General features: G+C 35.7%; 2 protein-coding genes across 2 annotated transcripts; one reads left to right on the top strand and one right to left on the bottom strand.

Moving 5' to 3' along the window:
* Positions 1-1,749: 1,749 nt before the first annotated feature.
* Positions 1,750-13,903, bottom strand: LOC136820103 (large ribosomal subunit protein mL45-like). Its single transcript, XM_067076342.1, has 8 exons — positions 13,788-13,903; positions 13,227-13,440; positions 12,905-12,963; positions 12,732-12,784; positions 12,201-12,305; positions 11,143-11,191; positions 4,427-4,582; positions 1,750-3,431 (listed from the first exon to the last, which is right to left on the bottom strand). The coding sequence occupies exons 1-8, from the start codon at positions 13,848-13,850 to the stop codon at positions 3,216-3,218; spliced, it is 915 nt and encodes a 304-aa protein (XP_066932443.1). The 5' UTR covers positions 13,851-13,903; the 3' UTR covers positions 1,750-3,215.
* On the top strand, positions 8,565-10,933 carry LOC136820104 (aspartic and glutamic acid-rich protein-like). The gene is made up of 3 exons (XM_067076343.1): positions 8,565-8,853; positions 9,670-10,206; positions 10,507-10,933. The coding sequence occupies exons 1-3, from the start codon at positions 8,799-8,801 to the stop codon at positions 10,779-10,781; spliced, it is 867 nt and encodes a 288-aa protein (XP_066932444.1). The 5' UTR covers positions 8,565-8,798; the 3' UTR covers positions 10,782-10,933.
* Positions 13,904-18,746: the final 4,843 nt, after the last annotated feature.

The following is an 18,746-nucleotide window of genomic DNA, read 5'->3' as shown; positions in this document are numbered from 1 at the left end:
AATTAATCATTGACATGTCCGGTCATAAGAACAGGTGTTTAGAAATCGATCCAAATTCAACGAGGGAACTGAGAACTAGCCAAACTTTGCAATTTTTGTGTTTTGAATCCTAAAAAAGGGAATTTCCCTAATTAGCATCGAGGCCATGCCCTTTTTATCAATAAATTTTGTCCACAATTAGTCATTGGCATTTCTGGTCATAAGATCAGGTGTTTAGAAATTGATCCAAATACAACAAAGGGACTGAGAACTAGCCAAACTTTGCAAAACTTTGCAATTTTCGTGTTTTGATTCCTAAATAAGGGAATTTCCCTAATTAGCATCGAGACCACGCCCTTTTTATCAATAAATTTTGTCCCCGATTAATCATTGACATGTCCGGTCATAAGACCAGGTGTTTAGAAATCGGTCCAAATTCAACGAGGGAACTGAGAACTAGCCAAACTTAGCAATTTTCGTGTTTTGATTCCTAAATAAGGGAATTTCCCTAATTAGCATCGAGACCACGCCCTTTTTGTCAATAAATTTTGTCCACGATTAATCATTGACATGTCCGGTCATAAGGTCAGGTGTTTAGAAATTGATCCAAATACAACGAGGGGACTGAGAACTAGCCAAACTTTGCTATTTTCGTGTTTTGATTCCTAAATAGGGGAATTTCCCTAATTAGCATCGAGGCCACGCCCTTTTTATCAATAAATTTTGTCCACAATTAATCATTGACATATCCAGTCATAAGATCAGGTGTTTAGAAATCGATCCAAATTCAACGAGGGAACTGAGAACTAGCCAAACTTTGCAATGTTCGTGTTTTGTATCCTAAATAGGGGAATTTCGCTAATTAGCATCGAGGCCACGCCCTTTTTGTCAATAAATTTTGTCCACGATTAATCATTGACATTTCTGGTCATAAGATCAGGTGTTTAGAAATCGATCCAAATACAACGAAGGGACTGAGAACTAGCCAACTTTGCAAAACTTTGCAATTTTCGTGTTTTGATTCCTAAATAAGGGAGTTTCCCTAATTAGCATCGAGACCACGCCCTTTTTGTCAATAAATTTTGTCACGATTAATCATTGACATGTCCGGTCATAAGATCAGGTGTTTAGAAATTGATCCAAATACAACGAGGGGACTGAGAACTAGCCAAACTTTGCCAAACTTTGCAATTTTTGTGTTTTGAATCCTAAGAAAGGGAATTTCCCTAATTAGCATCGAGGCCACGCCCTTTTTATCAATAAATTTTGCCCACAACTAATCATTGACATGTCCGGTCATAAGATCAGGTGTTTAGAAATCGATCCAAATTTAACGAGGGAACTGAGAACTAGCCAAACTTTGCAATTTTCGTGTTTTGAATCCTAAATAGGGGAATTTCCCTAATTAGCATCGAGGCCACGCCCTTTTTGTCAATAAATTTTGTCCACAATTAATCATTGACATGTCTGGTCATAAGATCAGGTGTTTGGAAATTGATTTAACCTCAACGAGGGGACTGAGAACTAGCCAATGTATGCAATGGGCTTGAAATTTGAATCCTAAAAAAGGGAATTTCCCTAATTAGCGTCAAGGCCACGCCCATTTTTATATCAATTTTTATCAAGAACTACTCTATGTTATGTAATCTTTCAAGATCTTTTGGTCTGAAGTCGATATCTTTTTTCAATTTTTTTTTACAAAGCTTTTTACGAATCCTGAATCCGAATCCGAATCCTTGAATCCCAATCCTACAATCCAGCGAATCTACCAAAAAGTTGACGATCAACTTTCTTGTAGTTTTTTCCAAGTATAATATGGTCATAATCGTAAAAAATATATTTTATCTCAAAAAATATTTACAATCAAATATTTATTGCGATGACATTTTGTTTAAATGGATGATTTTATATCGTATTGAGTATAAGTTCAACAATTCGAACCCAAGCCGAACCGAACCACACCCACGCCCACGCAACCTTAGAACAGTATCAACGCCCACGCCCACGCCTCGAGGAAACAGCACGAAATTTGGCCACGGCCAGCTAAACTGAGATTAACAGCTTAACCCACAAGCACAATAACAGACTACCACGTGGACGTTTTCTCAGTAGTAACCAGATGTACAGATAGATAAATTTTTGGCTCTTTTTAGAAGACACTGATACTCTACTCTACATACTGTACTCGGTATAAAATAATCCGCACCCAAAATCTCTATTCATTTTTCTCATCTTTCAGTCTTTTCATTTCTCTTGTGGGATTGTTATCACTACCATGGGGAAGTAAGCATTTTCCACACTGTCCTTGAGTGAAAACCAACATGTGAACTGACGGTTCTTCACCACGTAACTTTTTCAACCAAGGATATCCACATATCGCACAAGAAGAAATAAGACCTGCGATACCAACAATAAACACAGCTTCCACGAAAACCATCTTCTTAATTTTAGTTTTTAGAAACGTTTTCCTATGTTTTCTTCCTCAGGTATATATCTCATAACTTTTTTTGAATTGAGTAAACTTAGTTAAATTCTATATTGTATACGCTTATCTCACGCATTGAAGTAAAAATCCTATTAGGGTGTAAATCATTCATAACTTTTCTGAATGCAAAAAAGTATACCTCTCACAGATCTTGCGTCAATTTTTAGATTCAAAGTATACAATTTTTCCGAAAAACACGAAAAAAATACTCATTCATGTGTTAAATAGGACCGTTTTCCTTAACTTTCTAAAAAGTCAGAGATAGAAGAGAGATAAAAAATTTTCTCGTGGAAAAGACATTAGATATTATTGCGATTCTGAAAAAATGAACAAAGCCAATCACATACGGACAAACCTCATAAAAGTTTTCCGTTTTGATTTTTACACTAGAAATTCCATACAAGCGATTGGGTCATTCCATTTTATATCCATACAGGGGGTCAGAGAAAAATTTCCAGGGGTGTATTTTCATTTTTCCAAGGGGGTAAAAAATCATTCCAAAATTTCCAAGGGGATAAAAAATCATTCCAAAATTTCCAGGGGTTAAAAGACTGATTTTAGTTCGTCCACCCTCGCTTTAAGGTATGAAAAGAATTTTTCCAAGGGGTATTTTTGCAAATTTTGACATTTTACCAGGGGTTATTCACAATTTCTTTTTGACTTGAAAAGATTCGTCCACCCCAATGTATGGTTTTTTTATGTGACAGCCCATTGTCAATAACGTTAAGTCTGTCCTATCTTGGTCATAAGTTTAAGAAGTAGCTGCAGTATTTTGAGCTGAAGAAGAAGAAGACGTTGTCAGCGCTTTTTGATTTTCTGGTTTTGGATGGTTCAACTTGCCACAGATTCTCCATCGACCGTAAGGGTCAGCTAAATGTCTTTCGAAAACAACGTAATCGATAACCTTCCTCCCTTTCTTCGAGTCGCCCATAACTGTTCGATTGTATCGATCTTTTATCGCCAGAATCTGAAAAAGGAAAAAGTATTTCATGACATCGTAGAACCATCATAAAAGTTAACGCTGCCCGTTTCTTTCAAAGAACTGTGCTGAAATCACTCGAAATTTTGCTATTTATATCAAAGGAAGAAAGAGAAAAACACTTCACCCCAGACTTCAATTGCTGAACATTAAAAAGATACATACTACTTCAAGGGAACTAAATTTCGCGGGAACTAATTTTCGCTTTTCCGCGTTTTTTCGGCAAAACCGCGAAATTAAGAGCCCACGAATCACAAATTTTGGCCATTTTTCATCAAAAATTTTTAGAAATCTCTAGAAAAATAAAAGAAACTAGACGGTACTCAGCGTCGCACGCCGGTTGAGCTGTTGCTGAATGCACTTAAAGTGCTTTGAGTGTTGAAGCTGGCAAGTACGATGAAATTAAAGGGAAGCGAAAATCTCTTCAAAGTTTGACACTAGCCCTCCCGGGTAAAGTAAATCTCTAGAAAGATAAAAGAAGAGTGTCCAAAATGGGAAAACCGCGAAATACAATTTTTTCAATTTCTTTCATGTCTTGGGTATAATCCTGCTAGGGAGCTAATTTTACAAAATTACGCACCATAACGGGGTGCTCTACCTTTAGTGAGAGCCACTATGTTCTGAAAACATCCTTCGTGTGCACAGAGTTTTTAAAAGTTTTTTAAATGATCAATTCGGTCCATAAAATCACAAAAACGAGTAGTGAGAAAAATTTTGACCATTTTGCTGGTCCCAATGTGACGTCATCACTTTTGCTGGGGCTTGAAAATGAAAGTGAAAATTAGAAGCTAATATATGGCTCGAATGAAAGGTATTTATCCAAGGATTCCAAAAAATGTCATCGGCAATTAAAAAATCATCGAAATCGAAAAATTTTTGTTTCATTTGAAAGAGGACCGGTTTTAGAGTCCGAAAAGCCTTTATCAAAGCCTTACGTTTTTATATAGTTTGTTCTTATAAAAAAACGTGTACTTGGTACTTACTTGTTGAGTGTGCATACGAACGGTGACTTGAGCGTACAAATTCTCTTTATCGAAGACCGAAGCAACACGAGCGTGCACGACACGAGGCCGGTCCACTTCTTGAATAAACTTCCATTCCAACGTCTTACCGGGGTTCTGGTATTGCGTTTTCAAAGCCTGCAAAGAAAAGAAGGAATTATCAAAGATACACCAAATATACAATAAGATTAAACAAGCAACATGCTGAATGGACCTACCTAATGATTAACATCAGATGAAAAAAGTGACAATAACTGTACAAAAATTCAGAATGGAAAAATAAAGCTTGTGTGTTGAATAATGGGGCCCCCCCAGCGGTTTGCGTGAATGCGTGAATGGGCTTTTTTGGTTGCGTGAATGCGTGAAAATCGAAAAAAAATTGCGTGAATACGTGAATTGAAAAAACTTGCGTGAACGTGAAAATCCATATTTCTATTGCGTGAATGCGTGAATCTGCCCTGTTTGATTCGTGAACGCGTGAATTTTTCCTTTTCATAGTTTGTAGAAAACCCCAAGGTGCGCACCTATCCCAAATTCAAGGGATGCCAGGTGAAGGTCCACAAAAAAATCAGCAACTTTCAAATTCTCTATTTTATAAAACGATTCATGATTTAGATGCGCTTTCTAGCAATCTAGACACCTTAAATTTCCAGATTTTTTCGCTCGGGCCAAACATGTATTGGCCCTCGAATCTTAAATAACTCTAATTTGCCCCCTTGAAAGTGTTTGTTTAAGATAAAACCATGGTTATGCATGATGAGTGATCCAGAGCCAGGGCCAGAGCCACTGGGGGCAGGAGGCGGCCATGACTTCACCACGTTTTTACAAATAAAGAGAAACTTATTTCAAAGAAATTTTTACCCATGATGTAGACTTTCGATAACCTGATTTCTTGGCAAAATTAGTCTGAAATGGAGTCGTATTTAAACACATCAGAGGGTTAAAATAGAAATTTTCTCCTGTCGGCGCAAAACATGGTTGCGCCTCCTTAGTCACTATGTTTTCGGCCCCTCCACGTTAGGAAATTAATTCGCGAGCCCTGATTAAAACCTTTCTTTTTAAATTTTTTCGATCGCTTCGCTCGCAACAAATGTTCATTCTTTTACCTCATTTTACAAGCTATCAAGCGATCGTACCTTGCCTCCAACGAATTTAGACTACATTCTTTTTCAATTGTGTTAAAGAGAGCATTTTTAGCCAAACACGAGTGACAGAGATGCAAAACTTTCCTCTCTGCGTAAACCATGGTTGCGCCTCCTTACCCCTGAGCTAAGCATCATGGTGTCATACTCGAGTTTGTTTGACCTATTTTTGATAATGTTTAAGCTATTTTTTGTACAAAAATTCGCCTGCGGCGCATATCTTTTCACATACTATCGCGATACATTAACTGCAGAAGCTTCATCTTTTCCAATCGATCGTGACAAGTTAGAAGAATCAAATATTTTGCGTGATGGCATGTGATTAAAGTTGAAAAATTACGTAACACTTTCTATTTGGGGGCTTCTTATGACGCTACCAAACACGGTGTTTTATAGTCAGGTCTACAGGAAAAAATCACTACTGAGTTAAGTTTTTCTCAAGTGCATGACCAGATCCAGTCGAATAATATCTCGAGTACAGCCTTGTCATACTTTTTTATGCAAATCGAACGTTTTACTCCATAATGGCGGAAATTACGTAAATTACGTAACTTAGCGACATGTGCAAGACCTCTATTTTTGACATTTTCCCGATTTTTTCCGAAAATTTCCCCGATTTCCCAAAAAATTAGGTTTACGTGAATTTCGAGAAAAACTTGCGTGAATGCGTGAATTGCGAAATTTTTTTGCGTGAATGCGTGAAATTTGGGTCCGCTGGGGGGGCCTCAATAATGTAGAATGGTAAAAACGAACTTCCCCAAATACGAAAAACACTTAAACCATTCAGGCCCAAAAAACCCTATTTTTAAGCAGTTTTTGGCCCAAATTTGCCCAAAAAAAAATTCCTTAAAAATCTGGCTCCGTCACATTTTGGGCATTGTCATTTTGCATCATTGTGCAAAAAATCAGAAAAAAATCATGAGTCAACATTGAGAAAAGCTATATTTTCTTATTTGGTCCAAAAAACCCTATTTTTAGGCAGTTTTTGGCCCAAATTTGCCCAAATATATTTTTTTTCGAAAATCGGGCTCGGTTACATTTTAGGCATTGCCATTTTGCATCATTGTGCAAAAAATCAGAAAAAAATAATGAGTCAACATTGAGAAAAGCTATATTTTCTTATTTGGTTAAAGGGAATTTCCCCAAAATACGAAAATCCATTTTTAAGGCGAATAAGAATTTTCCAGGAAAAACCACTTCAGCCATTCTTTAGAGAATCTTGCCCTCCATCTTTGTACAAAAAATCTGAAAAAAGTAATGACAGGATTTTGCACAAAGTCCAAAAAACCCTATTTTTAGGCAGTTTTTGGCCCAAATTTGCCCAAATATATATTTTTTCGAAAATCGGGCTCCGTCACATTTTGGGCATTGCCATTTTGCATCTTTGTGCCAAAAATCAGAAAAAACTAATGAGCCAATCTCGAGAAAAGCTGGTAACAAACGAACGGACGGACACAGGTTAATTTATAGGACCTCCACCGGGGTACCCGAAGGTAGGTCCAAAAACAGTCAGATTTCCAGAACTTTAAAACATCGAGGGAACCAACCAATACAGTGATAATTTGAGTTATGAATGTTTTCAATTTTAGACGGGAAAATAATCTGAGATTATTTCCAGGGAACCACAAAAACCGTTCGAGGCATAGAGACACGACTCAGATTAAAACCATTGCAACCTTTGTCATTGAATGTTTTATGTACATGTTTTTTTTATAAGTACGCAAAAATTCGAAAACAGGCTCGGAGATGCTAAGGTCGAAGGCTTGAAAAATGCTTATATAAAGAAGCTTATGTCCAAAGCAAAATTTTACAGAAATTCCGAAAAATCCGTAAATTTCCGCCCAAAAACAGCCAAAATCAGGAAAAAAAATTTTTCGTAGGCTCAAGGTAATGTATAGCATATGACTAAATTTTAGTCTAGAAAGTGCAATGCTTGTATGTATATAAACATGTATTTGCTAACAAACGAAAAGGTAAACAACTCAACCACAGTGCTGTAGACTCAAAGGTAAAAGGTTTTTTGTTTTTAACCCTATTAACCCCGAGCTCTTTTGGTTTTTGCGGCTCCAGGGGAGATCTAGAAAAGCTTCGGCCATAACAATTGGTACAGATCTATCATGACACAAACTTCCAGGGAGGAAAAAAAATTTGTTGAAGGCATTCAAAAAGCGATGACGTTATCACAATTTTTTTTTTCGAGATATGCACAAAATAACACCAGCGTGGACGATTCTACCCCCCCCTGAGGCTAATAGGGTTAAATAACTCTTTTTACATATTATCTACTATTCACTTTAAAGTCTGATAAAGGGATATCTTAATCCGGCCATCTTTGGTATTATTACAGTTTACGCTCTCTTTAATTCGATCTTCAAGGGGAATTGGATTTTCATTGAATAAGGGAGCTTATCGAATAAGGGAGCGTCGTTTATGAGAGTTTCTTGTTGACGGGAACTTTAAATTGCATCGAACAAGGGAGCCTATCGAATAGTAGAACGTCGAATTAGAGAGCATCAACTATATTTGCAATAAAGCAAGCATACAAGGAAGTTAAGTATACGAATAAAAATACAAATGGAGAAGAAAAGGCATACTGTCGAAACTGTTTTTGAATAAATAACAATTGTAGAAAATGAACCCACAAGCATGGACGTTTTCTACCCCAATTATCTCTAATTGAGCCTTGGTTATACTTTAAGTGTAATTAATCATAGTAATTATTTGAAAGAACATGATACTTCTTAGGAGATTTTCTTATAAATCCAAAATAAATTAAGTGAGTGCTAAAACTTTAGCAAAAAACATTCTTATCAGCCCAAAAACCAACAGTGTTGTTACTAGACTGATAATTCAGTCCTCAAAAACCTGTGCTTGTCTTGATAAGTGTCTTGTATGTGAGCAAAAGACCTGAGAAATCTATAATTATACTTTATAGAATGATGATACTTATAAGTAGTAAAGGAAATCATCAAGCGAATAATTAAACTTTTTCATTTTTTCCATGTGGCTTCCGAGAAAATTATGATCCCAAAATGAGACAGTTTCTACCATGCATCATAAAATCATTAAACATCATGCTGTCTATTAAAAATATGCCAAACCATGAAGCACTTAGTGGGTTTACAACACTTAAAAAACACTATAAAAATACAAATCTGAAAGTGAGAAAGACATTCAATCTCAATAGTTGAACGTTCAAAGACGAAATCAAAATGAAGATTTGGAAAGGGATTTTCTTGTTAGCCTTCTTGGTATTCACAATCAATTGTAAGTAAAAAGCTCTAATTTGGGTATACGTTTCTTTTATAAGAACAAACAAACTATATAAGAACATAGGGCTTCGATGGCCAAAATGTTTAGAAAATGTTAAGAACATTTATAGGCTTAAAACTCAAAAAGTTAAGAACATCCGAAGGCTTCAAAAAATTTGGATGTTCTTATAAAAAAACGTGTATACGTTGGATTCATCATTCCACACTTTTTTTTTTATAAGAACCAGTAAAATTTAGCTGAGGCTCGGCTGTTCTTATTTTTTTGCCACTTTGAGCCTCAAATTGTTCATATCATGTTCTTATTTATAGATGGAAATTGAGGTATTTCAGGCTTTTACCCAATTTGTACTAACTTTGACGACCTCTAAATTGCTTGAAATTAAGTAATTTCAGTCTCAACATTGTTCTTAAAATTTTCTTATTTTACGGCGATTTTGAGCTTCGTTGTTCTTTTAAAATGTTTCCTTATAAAAAAGTGTAATTCGTGTATGAAGTGCTATATTCCGTAGTAGTCACAGATTTTAACTAAACTCTTACAGTAGCTATTCCGAACTTTTAGTAGAATTAACTTGTCCAAGATTCGTGAAAAATCGAAATTTTATTTCTCGAAAAACTCTTCCCTTAAAAGTTAGCGAGAGTCAACTGCTAATAAAGTCCAAATGTTCAGCAGTCACTAATTTGAACATTTTTGAATGGAAAGCAACAGAAAGAATCAATGTTCCCACATTGAACTCTACCTAGCTTTAAAAAAATTTCGAACAACGAGGTAAAACTGAGGTATTTCAATATCAAAAATTGTTTGTTTCTTCAGGTGAAAATTCATTGGACGATGAACCCAAAGAATTAGAAAATGAAGATTTTCACCAAGATGAAGAAACCGATTTACAAGACATGAAAGAGGATGAACTCGAAACTGATTCCGATGAATCCGATGATGAATCTTTAGAGCCCGATAATGAACCCGAAAATCTATCCGACGAAGATGAATCACAAAACGGATCAGACATCGAATCCGATGAATCTGAAAAAGAATCCGATGAATCCGAAAATGAATCCATTGAATCTGAAAATGATTCCGATGAATCCGAAAATGAATCCGATGAATCTGAAAATGAATCCGATGAATTGGAAAACGAACCCGAAAATAAATCCGATGAAGCCGAAAATAAATCCGATGAAGCCGAAAAAGAATCCGATGAACCCGAATCGGACGAACCAGAAGAATCGGATGAGATAGATGAGAGTAAAACTGAAGATGAGACGGACGGGCAAGAAGAAACAGAAGCAGAGAGTGAAAAAGACGAGCCACAAAACGATGAAGAATTATTAAAGGATGAAGAAAAACAAGGTACCTTACCGGGGAAACGGGGGAAAATTTTGTCACTAGCCCAACTAATTAGCCACCTTTCCACTAACCTTTGGGTTAAAATGCAGTATCTTTTTTACCTGTAACGAAACCCAATCATTTCAATCCCAATCCCCATTTTTGACATAATATAAATTGCTTAAAATAAAATACGCTTTTTAAGAATATTAAAGTGAGATTTTGGTTTTAGAACGAAAGGCAATAACAACTCTCAGCCAAAGTAAATTATTCTATCATATTCTAGTCCCACACTTCAATAGTTTATCTAAATTTATTTTACAGATCCAAAGGCCAAAGTGTTCAAGGTGGAAACCCAAAAGCGTTTCCATAGATACCGACAATGCGTCACACGCCGTATCTTCGTCTGGAAATTCTACTTCAAAAGAGTGAGCAGAACTTGCTGGCGTAAAGTCTATTACAAGAAATATTTCAACCAAAAGTATTGCCGTTTTTGTTCACGCCAATGCTCCCGAAAATGTTTGAAGTTCATTGTCATTCGTAAATGTGGAAAGTGGAATTGCACAAAACCAGCGTGCGGCAAATACGTGAAAGCGTAACTCGTAGCACAAAAAGATTACCGATCATTGGACAACTTCTCGGCAACGGCAAAAATCACAATTAAAATTTTCTTATTTATCTTGTAAAATTCGTAATTCTTTTAAGGTAATGATATGACACAAATAAAATCGACCTCAATTTTTCTTTCCACAAATATTATAATCTACTACTACTACGAATTGAAAATATGTTGCTGAAGTCAAAACTCCAACAGCCCCGTCTTTACAGCCAAGTGTATTTTATACTGAGGAACAAATTTTGGAGCAAATTTTGCAAATATGCAGAGGGTTTAATCGGGCCTGCGAAATGGGGGTGCTGTATTATGCACCAATCGAACCAAAGGCAAAATACTTGACTTACCCGCCCAATCATTAGTGTGGCGTTTTCTTTCATCACGATGTCACGTGTTCTGCAATAAATGGAATAGATCGTTTTTTTTCGGAGAATTGTTCAGAAAGAAAAAAGAAGAAGCCGGAACGCTGATTGGACCGTCCTGATGATTTAAGTTAGACCAAGTAGGGAAGTATAGTCGAGTGCTGGAACGCCAAGGGGATAATCAGTAATCGTCTGAGTTACAGAAATTTGAGTTCTAGAGAGGCAAAATAGCCTAAAAATCTCCTCAAGAGACCGGAAAAATCGTTATAGAGATAATCGATTTGAGGAGGTTCGAGTTATGGAAAGTCGACTGTAGTTTAAAGTGATAATCGAAAAGATCGTGAAGAAAGAACGGACGAACGAACGGTTTCCTAGTGATTTTCGGCTCTTCCGGCGATTTCTGAGGAATACTAGAATAATTAGTTCAATTGAAAACCAAAAACACTAAATATCACAGTGCATTATCATTGTTAACACGTTTGCGTGCTTGGGCTCAACTTCACAAAAATTTACTCAACATTCCAGCGCGCTAAAGTTATAAAAGTTCGGATGGCGCAAAAGTGCTACGATAAAATCAAGTTGGCAAATCAAAAGTTCGGACCCCTCATAAATCAAAATTCAAGAAAACCGTTTTTCCGGCGGTTCTAGGCTGTTCTGGCGATTTTAAGAAAGTTTCGGCTACCAAAATCAGTTCATTTGAAATTGAACCATGCTTAATCGTGGGAATTCTTATAAATAATTAAAAAAAAAAACAAAGATATAAAACGAAAAAATCCAATGACACATTTCAGGCATTGCTATTTTGTTCCTTTGTGCCAAAAATCAGAAAAATCAGAAAAAACTGATGAGCCAATCTCGAGAAAAGCTGGTAACAGACAGACGGACGAACGGACAAAGGTTAATTAATGGGACCTCCAGGTAGGTCCAAAAAAGAAGTGATTAGAGAAGAAAAAATATATACCGAATTTCAACTTTATACTCTAGGCTTAGTGAACAAAAAAAATTGATGTATCTGGATCAAGCAATGAGTAATGGTTTCTTACTTTTCATTTTTCTGTAGAGCTTCGTTGACTTCAATATATTTCTGTTGAGCAAATTTCGAAAAGTCCACTGCTTTGAAAGAGACTTTTCGTTTGATCATTGCTACCCTAGAAATATTATAACTTATTATGAATAAGATGACGGCGACAATAAGAACAGGCTATTGATTTGTCCCTTTTCTTATTATGGGTAATCAGAAGGTCTTAGTACAAATAGTGGAAACATCCTCCGCATTGTCCGATGGTGGGAAAAGAATCTACCGAAACGTAGCCAAATGTAAACCTCGTGATCCAAGCCACGATAAGCTTCCAATATGAATATCACTGGGTCGATAAACTCGAACTTATTTAGATTGTACCTTTTCTCTTGATATTTGGTCTTTTAATGGATTAACAAGATAGCACAGCCTTTCATCTTACGGATCAAAATTGATTACAGAACCTTTCTAAAAAAACGTCAGTTTAATTTGGAAAATATATCCAATGGAAATTTACTTCGTTCTAGTCGATAAAAACATGACAATGTTGGCTTACCCATAGGTGGACATTAACATAGCCTTGAATGCTTCCCACCTCTGTGATACACCCTGAAATTCAAGGAGTATTGCGTTACATTTTGTAGAGCTGGTGATCAATTAAAAATAGCAATCCAAGCTATGATTAATGAAAAATACTTCATTTTCCAGAACAAGCCCAAAGTTACTTACTTGTCTTGAAACCATGGAACTTCTCTTCTCCACTGGAATGTAACTGCTGAAAATCTGATCTGTGGAGACAAAAATAAAAAACGGCATAGTATTATGGTTAAACTGGGACCAAATTATGAGATAGCAAGATAGGGCAGTCACCATACCCACAAGTCCAGAAGTCATTAGACTAAATCTTTTTTGAGGCTTTGCTTTCTGATAATTGTTGATGAAGCCGAGTCCAGTGAAGTCCTTCCACCACCTAATCACGCCATCCAGGCTATAAAAAAGCCTCAAGTGGACCAAGGGCTAAGACGTCCAAATAAAACCCTTTCACACTTACTCGTGCTATCCACTTTAGTACCCATGTCAGGAGGTAAAGGAACGTTTTTCTCTCGATCACTCATCGGTGGGTTCAATTTTTCTGCAAGTTTCTCCATCCGGGATATGCCATCATTTTTCGGGAATTTAGAATTCCATTTCGCCTTGTAACGTTTGGAATTTGCAATGTCAGCACAAATGAAGCATTTCTCAATGTTTCGTATAAGGATGGTGCTCTATAAAGATATTTGAGATAGTGTTTGGTTAAAAGTGAATCTAAATCTATCACAACTCTTTCTGTTGAGAAAATTGACCCTAGTAGTGCTACTAGAAGAACAACTCGCCTTGTAAAATAGGGGTGATTGAAATTATCATAAGTGATTACTTCTAGTGAAAACAAAGTACAGTCCACTCTCTCTAATTCGAAACTCAAACGGGGAATCATATCCGTTCGAATTACAGAGAGATTCAAATTAGATAAAATATTTTAAGAAGGTTTCTGGAAACAAATTCGAATTATAGAAAGATTTAATAGAAGTTCGAAAAGCGAATCACAAAACAAGGACTAGACTAGCATACTTACATTTGCTTTATTGGTGAAGAGAACGGATGTCCTCGTGAGAGATTGGAAAGATACCAGCACCATATTGTTACTTGATAATATATATTTTGTTTTTCTTTTAGTTCTTTATAATCACACTGAAATGATAATCATATTGTTTCGTCAGACGTCATTTGTTCTTGAAACTTTCAATCTAAGATTTACATATCTATCATCTGAAAATTTCCAGCTCGCGTGAGTTAGGGCCTGTCTAGATTTTTTTTTAAATCAAAAATCCCAAATTTGCGATCAATAGCACCCATTCTCAGAGATTCACTAACGGATTTTTGATGACCTATACCTTAAGGTTTCAGAATCTGGTTGTGACGTAATCAAAAATAATAACGTTGAAATTAATTATTAGGGAATTGTTAACCGGTTACTTTTTCGAAGCGGGCTACACGACTTTTTGCGCAATGCAATTGGTTCTTTTCGCATGACGACGGGCCTACATTGTCCAGAGTTGCCCGTCGTTAGGAAAATTCATTGTGACGTCACTTTTTCAAAGGAAAATGAACAATGCGTTGACATCATTACTCTCATTTTTTATTTCTGACGTCAGAAATTATAACAATTTTTTATCTCTTTTCGCTTTATTTTGCTATTTTTCCTGAATAAAGCGCTAAAAATCAATCGAAGCTGAAGGAAACGGTTAACAAATACAATAATGACCGGTTTTTTTCGGGCTGTACTGAGAAATATTGCCCGAGGTCAACGTAACAACCTCGCAAGCTCGGTCGTTACTTGACCTCGGGCAATATTTCTCAGTACAGCCCTCACTAACCGGTCATTATTGTATTAATTGTGAATTATGACGTTATCAAATTATAGGGTATAAGAAAACTTCTAATATATGAGGATTTAACTTGACAAGGATATATAAAAAAACATTCAGAGAAATTAAAAGGGGTGTAATTTTTACAAAAAATAAAAAACCGCCCCAAGAATTCCACATCAATATTGGGCAACGTTTCCTTATGAAAAGGCAGTCTAGTATAAAAAGCAACAGTCAATATTCTGTCATAGAATTTTGATCTTTAATGTTGTTTTGAAACCATTCTACTTCCTTATCGACGTATTTGTTTCAGTGTGAACGTGTTTGTCATGACGAAAGAGGTTTGGTAGCGAAAGAAAAGCTCTGTGTGTGGTAGATTTGATGTCAAGCTACATACCTTCAGGATAAATATAAAAGTAATACTCGTACTCCGGGATAAAGTCTTCACAAAAGAGTTCATTTCAACTGAAACTGAGGATGATCAAAGGGCTTAAACTCGTCAGTTTTGTATCATTGGTAGCACTGTAAAAAATATTTCATATATACCTCCTTATCAGACTCTGTGAAACATCAGATGTATTCAATGAAGAAAACCGGCCCAAAATTGCCCAAGTGAGGGAAAATTACCTTGAATTTTCGTAGGTTATATCTATCCAATTAATAAGCCGATCATAATCAAATCAAATATGTGTTATGGGCACATCAGGGAGAATGCCACAGGAGTTTGCAAATCAAAAGCCCTAAATAATATCTAGTGTCCCATGTTGTTTTCCAAAACACGCTGTATTGAATATATTCTTTAATGTCAGTTTTCAAGATTTTACAGTCTGAAACCATAGACAGCAAAATCGTCAGAAAGATTTTTCGCTCATTTTCGCGCGAAAGTGGAGGTTGGCCTTTAATTAAGGGCTCATAGTCAAAAGATCGGTTATGAGATTTGAAGACAAAACTTGTGTTTTGAGTTATTCATTTACGCTTTTAACGAAAAACTTTCTTTGTAAGTTGTTTGTGAATTTATTCTATCAAGAGTAATTAGCAATTTAATTACAAATATGTCGTTATGAACCTTAAAAAGACGTTAATAAAATGTTATATTATCCTATTTTACAAAAAGTGCTAGGTTTTAATGGGTAATTAACGTTTTTGTTTAAAAAATTTTTTGAATTGTCTGCAAAAGATTGAACTATCTAAAAATTTTCGGAAAAATTTTCTAAATTGATGTATCAAAAGTTATGATTGTTTTTGTACGAAAAACTGGGATGAAAAATTGGTCAAAAGCCACTATTTTCAAGATTTTGAGACAAAGAAGCTTTTAAAATTTTCCGAAAATCTATTGTTAGTTTGGTTAAAGATACATCATCTGGTGCAAAAGTTTTTTCAAAAATGTTTTTTATTCGCCGAAACTAAGGTCCTCAAAGTTAAAATAGTTGTCTTCGCAAATGTCTTTATTTTCTTTTTCATCTATTCAATTTTTGAATTTTCAGATTCAAGAATAGTTAGCCTAACAGAAAATGTATAAAATGCCATAGTTTTGTTGGTTACATCAATCAGAAAAACACATTTTATACACGACAATTATGAAAAACTCACTATAGCCAGAGCCCTTAAATGGGAAACTACCACAAAGCCAAAATAGGAAACATAAACAAATTCACCCTATACCACGAATGCAACAGGGAAGTAGAATGATGACATATCGTTTCGACAAAGAAGAAAACCGAAAAGGAAAATTCTGCCGGAAAACATTTTAGTTGGGATTTAGAAACCAAAGGTCAAAGAAAACACTTTCTTTGTCTAATAATTAGTCTGACAATCACCAGGTGAATGTCATTTAAGCACCAGTCCCTTGGTAAGTGTCGCGTTTAAACGATTTGACTGATCCTTGTTGAGAATCACCATAATCTCTATACAATATTCATATTAATATGTTAAAAAATTCGCAACTTCTAAGAGCATTTTTAAAAGGTAATTTGGAACCTCGGACCTTAAGAGGGACTTAAACGGACCCTTAGAGGGACTGAAATCGAGAGTAAGCCGAAATTGTCAAGTGATTTGATTTGTGTTCATTATTTGTATCAATTTTACTAATAACCTAGTCTTTCGAAGGTTAACAAATGAGATTTCACTGTTTTCACTTCGCGAAACTGAATTTAAAAAAGGCTTATTTCGAGTCATGCTAAGGCCACTGGCGGATTTAAGACAATACCGAGTTTATGTATGTGTGTTTTTCAGCGACGGAGGCGGTAAGGTTCTAATTTGGCTAGATCATGACCAATTGAGGACGACGGTAAATCAGCACTTTTACCGTCCTCGATTTTGCGGGTCAGAACTGCGGGTTTTTCCAAATCGCTTCAGTCACTCTACCGTCCTCCGAAGTGCAAATACATAAACTCGCTAGTAGAGCAAGTACGTCGGAAACAAGCAAAGGAGTGCAACGCTTGTTAAAAGACAATGAAATTACCAATCTCTTTCTCTGATAAGTTCGACGTGATCTAAAACCACCTATGAAGGGTGCCTAGCTTTTGAAGAGTACAGTAACAGGATAGACAAAAGAGGTGATGTTATATCTTTGTCCGAACTGCATCAAAACTGCATCAAAATGACTTCCTCAGACAAAATGGCTTCCTCCGAGAAAAGTTTAGATGACAACCCAAGTATATTTAACCGATTTATACTTTAACGAAGTCGTAAATGTATGCAGTCTATTTTAAAAAGGTCATAAATAATCGATCATGGGTTTTCTGATCTTGCAGATTTTAATTAAACTCCTACGCCATTTTGAATATTAATGACACTGTTTCTAAAGAAATGAAAGATTTAATAACTGTGAATTTAGAAAAAGAGTATTCTTAAATTGATAAAAATTTGTCAACCTCTTTTGTCAATTCTACAACTTGGATGAATTCGACCAGTAGATAAACCAAGGGCGTTTAATACATCCTTTTTCTTTATAAGAACAATTTTATAAGAACTATGAGGCTCAAAATCGCCAAAAAAATAAAGAAAAATGCTGAGCCTGAAATTACTCAATTTAAGCATTTCAGGGGTCAATGTAGTAAAATTGGGTAAAAAGCCTAAAATACCTCAATTACACCATATAAATAAGAACATGATAAGAACAATTTGAGGCTCAAAGTGCCAAAAAATAAGAACAGTCGAGCTATAGATAGATAGAGTCGATATTTTACGTGGATAGCCAAGTAATCCAGGACTTTTTAGGCAGTCTTTCGATTGTTTTCACGGGGTCCACGGCCAGCCGGCTTGGCTATCTATGAACTGAACGAAACATTGGAAGGAGCTGGGATCCGAAACACGAATCCCTGATTTGAAACGCTGACGCCTTTGCTGACCACTTGGCCATCACTCTTTAAAGCCTCAACAAAATTTTACTGGTTCTTATAAAAAGAAAAAAGTATAGTCTGGTATTACTTAAACATGTTGTGAGGAAGTGTAAAATAAACATTAAAAGTATGATAATTATATAAGTACCGTTGTAAAACCGGATGTACATTAATGGCACAAACAAAGTGCTATCAACACAGTTCCCAAATTACCATCAGTTCAATTTCCTCAATTTCTTGTCAAAAGAAAAATGCAATAGAACTGTCGTCGAATCAGAAAGTGGCAGGAGTATTGTCTTTAAACTTCCTTGTTTGATAAAAACAATGCACACCCTTTTGATATTATGTTTGTACCTAATATGTTGTGTTTCAAGCAAAATTGGTGATTTTCTAAAAGATATCCAATTTAGTGAATCACGAAATTTAATTAAATGGCGAAATTTAGTACTCGCGAAACACGTTTCTCAGCACAAATTTAGTTCCCGCGAAAATATGTACACTTTTAAGGTTGAACTGTTAAGGTTGGCTTCCTTAGAGTAGAAAGTAAAAGTTTATGAATTCACTGAGTCATTAAGTGTGTAAGACATTGAGGGAATTAAGTGTACTATGGATTTCAAGTCACTGTTTGCCTCTCATAGATTTTTTACCTAAGCTCAAAACAGTGGGGCATGTGGCGTTTCCGTAATAGCCTGATTATATGAAAATATTCAGGACCCTATACTATACCATAATACTTCCTATATGACAAGATTTCCTATAAGTAGCTTCAACAAAATTCAAAGAGTTTTCATACACCCACAAACTTGTTGTATAACAACAGCCTGC

This window comes from Clytia hemisphaerica, unplaced genomic scaffold (genome assembly GCF_902728285.1).
Source record: "Clytia hemisphaerica strain Z4C2 unplaced genomic scaffold, Clytia hemisphaerica genome assembly, whole genome shotgun sequence".
Taxonomy (NCBI): domain Eukaryota; kingdom Metazoa; phylum Cnidaria; class Hydrozoa; order Leptothecata; family Clytiidae; genus Clytia; species Clytia hemisphaerica.
The sequence above is the reverse complement of the archived record's forward strand: the minus strand, read 5'-3'. Positions and strand labels throughout refer to the sequence as shown.

Excerpts from the sequence above, each read along its gene's own strand:
- LOC136820103 (XM_067076342.1), bottom strand. The coding sequence starts at position 13,850 with ATGGTGCTGGTATCTTTCCAATCTCTCACGAGGACATCCGTTCTCTTC. Across the intron at positions 13,441-13,787 it reads TCTTCACCAATAAAGCAAAT|AGCACCATCCTTATACGAAA; the intron begins GTAAGTATGCTA and ends ATATCTTTATAG. Across the intron at positions 3,432-4,426 it reads TTCGTATGCACACTCAACAA|ATTCTGGCGATAAAAGATCG; the intron begins GTAAGTACCAAG and ends TTCCTTTTTCAG.
- LOC136820104 (XM_067076343.1), top strand. The coding sequence starts at position 8,799 with ATGAAGATTTGGAAAGGGATTTTCTTGTTAGCCTTCTTGGTATTCACA. Across the intron at positions 8,854-9,669 it reads CTTGGTATTCACAATCAATT|GTGAAAATTCATTGGACGAT; the intron begins GTAAGTAAAAAG and ends TTGTTTCTTCAG. Across the intron at positions 10,207-10,506 it reads AAAGGATGAAGAAAAACAAG|ATCCAAAGGCCAAAGTGTTC; the intron begins GTACCTTACCGG and ends TTTATTTTACAG.